Consider the following 2,373-nt stretch of genomic DNA (forward strand, 5'->3'; position numbering starts at 1 on the left):
TTACAATAAAACATGCATATCTAATAAAATAAACTTACAAATTTCATATTTAATTTGCCATAATTCATGTTTTATAGTAAAATATAACAAATTTTGTTATATTTTGGACAAAGATTACACATTCTTACGGATAGATTTTAAATATGTAATGCTATATTTATTTCTGCTATACTACATTTTTATTTTCATCGCATATTAGAAAATATAATAACATTTTTTTAATATCCATTGGATATCCATTAACCCGCTTAATCCACTGGATATGGATATGGATGGATGACCTGAAACTAAACGGATATGGATATGGATATGGATGAACAAAAACTAAAGGATATGGATGTGGATACGGCATCACCCGCTCCATATCCGATCCATTGTCATCCCTAAGAACAACAGTGTGTTAATAAATTCTTTTTTTTTTCTCGAAAAAATAGATATTTTTAGTAACTTGTTACTTTTTCAAATGAAAAAAAAAATAACTGCTAGAGTGGTAGCTACAATTTTTTTTTCGGAGAAAAAACCATTCTAGTGACAACCATATTGGGTCTCCACTAACGAGTAAAACCTCTGGGTGACGAGCCCCCAAGCAACGAAACTCGTAATCGGGTGATTTGCGCACATTACGCCCTCTCTAGTCAGAAGTACAATTAATTCGATCATGTACGTTGTCAAGGAGCATGAGTCTCCTGCTTCATTCAGAACTCTATATTCATAATTTTCAATTAAGTTATTAATTGATTGATTCAAATGACAATGTAGCGAAGGTGGATAGTGGTTGAAGGTAAGCGAGCGGTGATGAAAGTAGCGATGATAGTCTGGTGGTGTCTTGTTCTCATAATTATTTGTTAAAGTGGTGATAAAACAAATTTCTAGAGGTTAAAAAGACGAAAATACCATTTATCAATAAAATAAGGGGTGAACAGTAAATATCAAAGTTTAAATGATATAGTTATAATATATTCAATTTTTTTAGTATTGTTCACTATATTGGATTGATTTTTTAGATTTTAAAAACTACTAGAGTGAAATCAAATTAAAAAATCAAATTCATATGTCAAAATCGAAGTAAAAAGAAATCTTGCTCCCTGCCCCACACAGTTTCGCCACTGTTCACCGATGCAACGTGATAGCATCCTACTAGTATATACTACTGTAAAATATTACCACTTGTTGAATTATTAATAATCATATCATACCAACTGTGTTACCCTATAAAAGGAGATGTAGTGATAGGATGGAAACCACAAACTTCTTCATCTTACATATCTCTCTTATAATTTTATTATATTTCCATTTTAATTGCAACACTCGTTTGAAAAAGAAAAAAAAAATGAAAACACCAACAACTTATGTTTTCTTCTTATTTCTCTATTTTGTAGTGTCATCAGCCTATCCAGGCATGAAAAAACCACACAACCCATGCAAAAACTTGGTCTTATTTTTTCATGATGTTATTTTCAATGGCAAAAATGCAGCCAATGCAACTTCTGCACTTGTGGGTGCACCTCAATGGGGTAACCTTACAATCTTAGCAGACCAATTTCATTTCGGAAATGTGGCAGTTTTTGACGATCCAATTACTTTAGACAATAATTTTCATTCGGTTCCTGTGGGTCGAGCTCAAGGAATGTATATGTATGACTCCAAGAATACGTTTAACGCGTGGCTAGGATTTACATTCACGTTGAATAGTACACAACATCAAGGAACTATAAGCTTTATTGGGGCCGACCCGCTTTTGCTGAAGACTAGGGATATCTCGGTTGTTGGTGGGACCGGAGATTTCTTCATGCATCGTGGGATTGCGACTATTATGACCGATTCGTATGAAGGGGATGTGTATTTCAGGCTTCGTGTCGATATCAAGTTCTATGAGTGTTGGTAATCATAAGAGAAGTAGAATTGATCTTGTTTTATCCGGTTGTTATTGGAATAAAACAATCTTTGCTGTATGAATTAATTTGATACAAGTTCCTAATTAAGTATGTTAAATCAATAACATACATGTTTTATATGAATAATAAAAGAATTTTGTTTTTGATTGTGGTTATCTTATGGTTCATACGAGTACTCTTGTCAATCTTTGAGTAGTAAATGGGTGAACAAATAATGCGTTAAAACATGTAACCTCATAAACAATAATGGAGCTTTCGCCACTCCAACAAATTTGCTAAATAGCCATGCATAAATTTATACATTTTTAAAAAGTGTGTATTTTTTTGTTAAATTTTTCATACTTATAAATAATTGTATTATATTTATAAGTGTAGAATATCATTATAATTTCACACATAAAAGTGTAGGGAAAAAAGTTCACACTAATTTGTATGTATAATCATAAAAATAAACACACTTAAGAGTGTTAAGTTAATT

General features: G+C 31.7%; 1 protein-coding gene across 1 annotated transcript; it reads left to right on the forward strand.

Annotated features, from left to right (window-relative positions):
• Window positions 1–1,263: 1,263 nt before the first annotated feature.
• Window positions 1,264–2,050, forward strand: LOC139857981 (disease resistance response protein 206-like). Its single transcript, XM_071846829.1, has one exon. The coding sequence runs from the start codon at window positions 1,331–1,333 to the stop codon at window positions 1,883–1,885; it is 555 nt and encodes a 184-aa protein (XP_071702930.1). The 5' UTR covers window positions 1,264–1,330; the 3' UTR covers window positions 1,886–2,050.
• The last annotated feature ends 323 nt before the right edge of the window (window positions 2,051–2,373 follow it).

This window comes from Rutidosis leptorrhynchoides, chromosome 7, assembly GCF_046630445.1.
Source record: "Rutidosis leptorrhynchoides isolate AG116_Rl617_1_P2 chromosome 7, CSIRO_AGI_Rlap_v1, whole genome shotgun sequence".
Lineage (NCBI taxonomy): Eukaryota > Viridiplantae > Streptophyta > Magnoliopsida > Asterales > Asteraceae > Rutidosis > Rutidosis leptorrhynchoides.

Excerpts from the sequence above, each read along its gene's own strand:
- LOC139857981 (XM_071846829.1), top strand. The coding sequence starts at position 1,331 with ATGAAAACACCAACAACTTATGTTTTCTTCTTATTTCTCTATTTTGTA.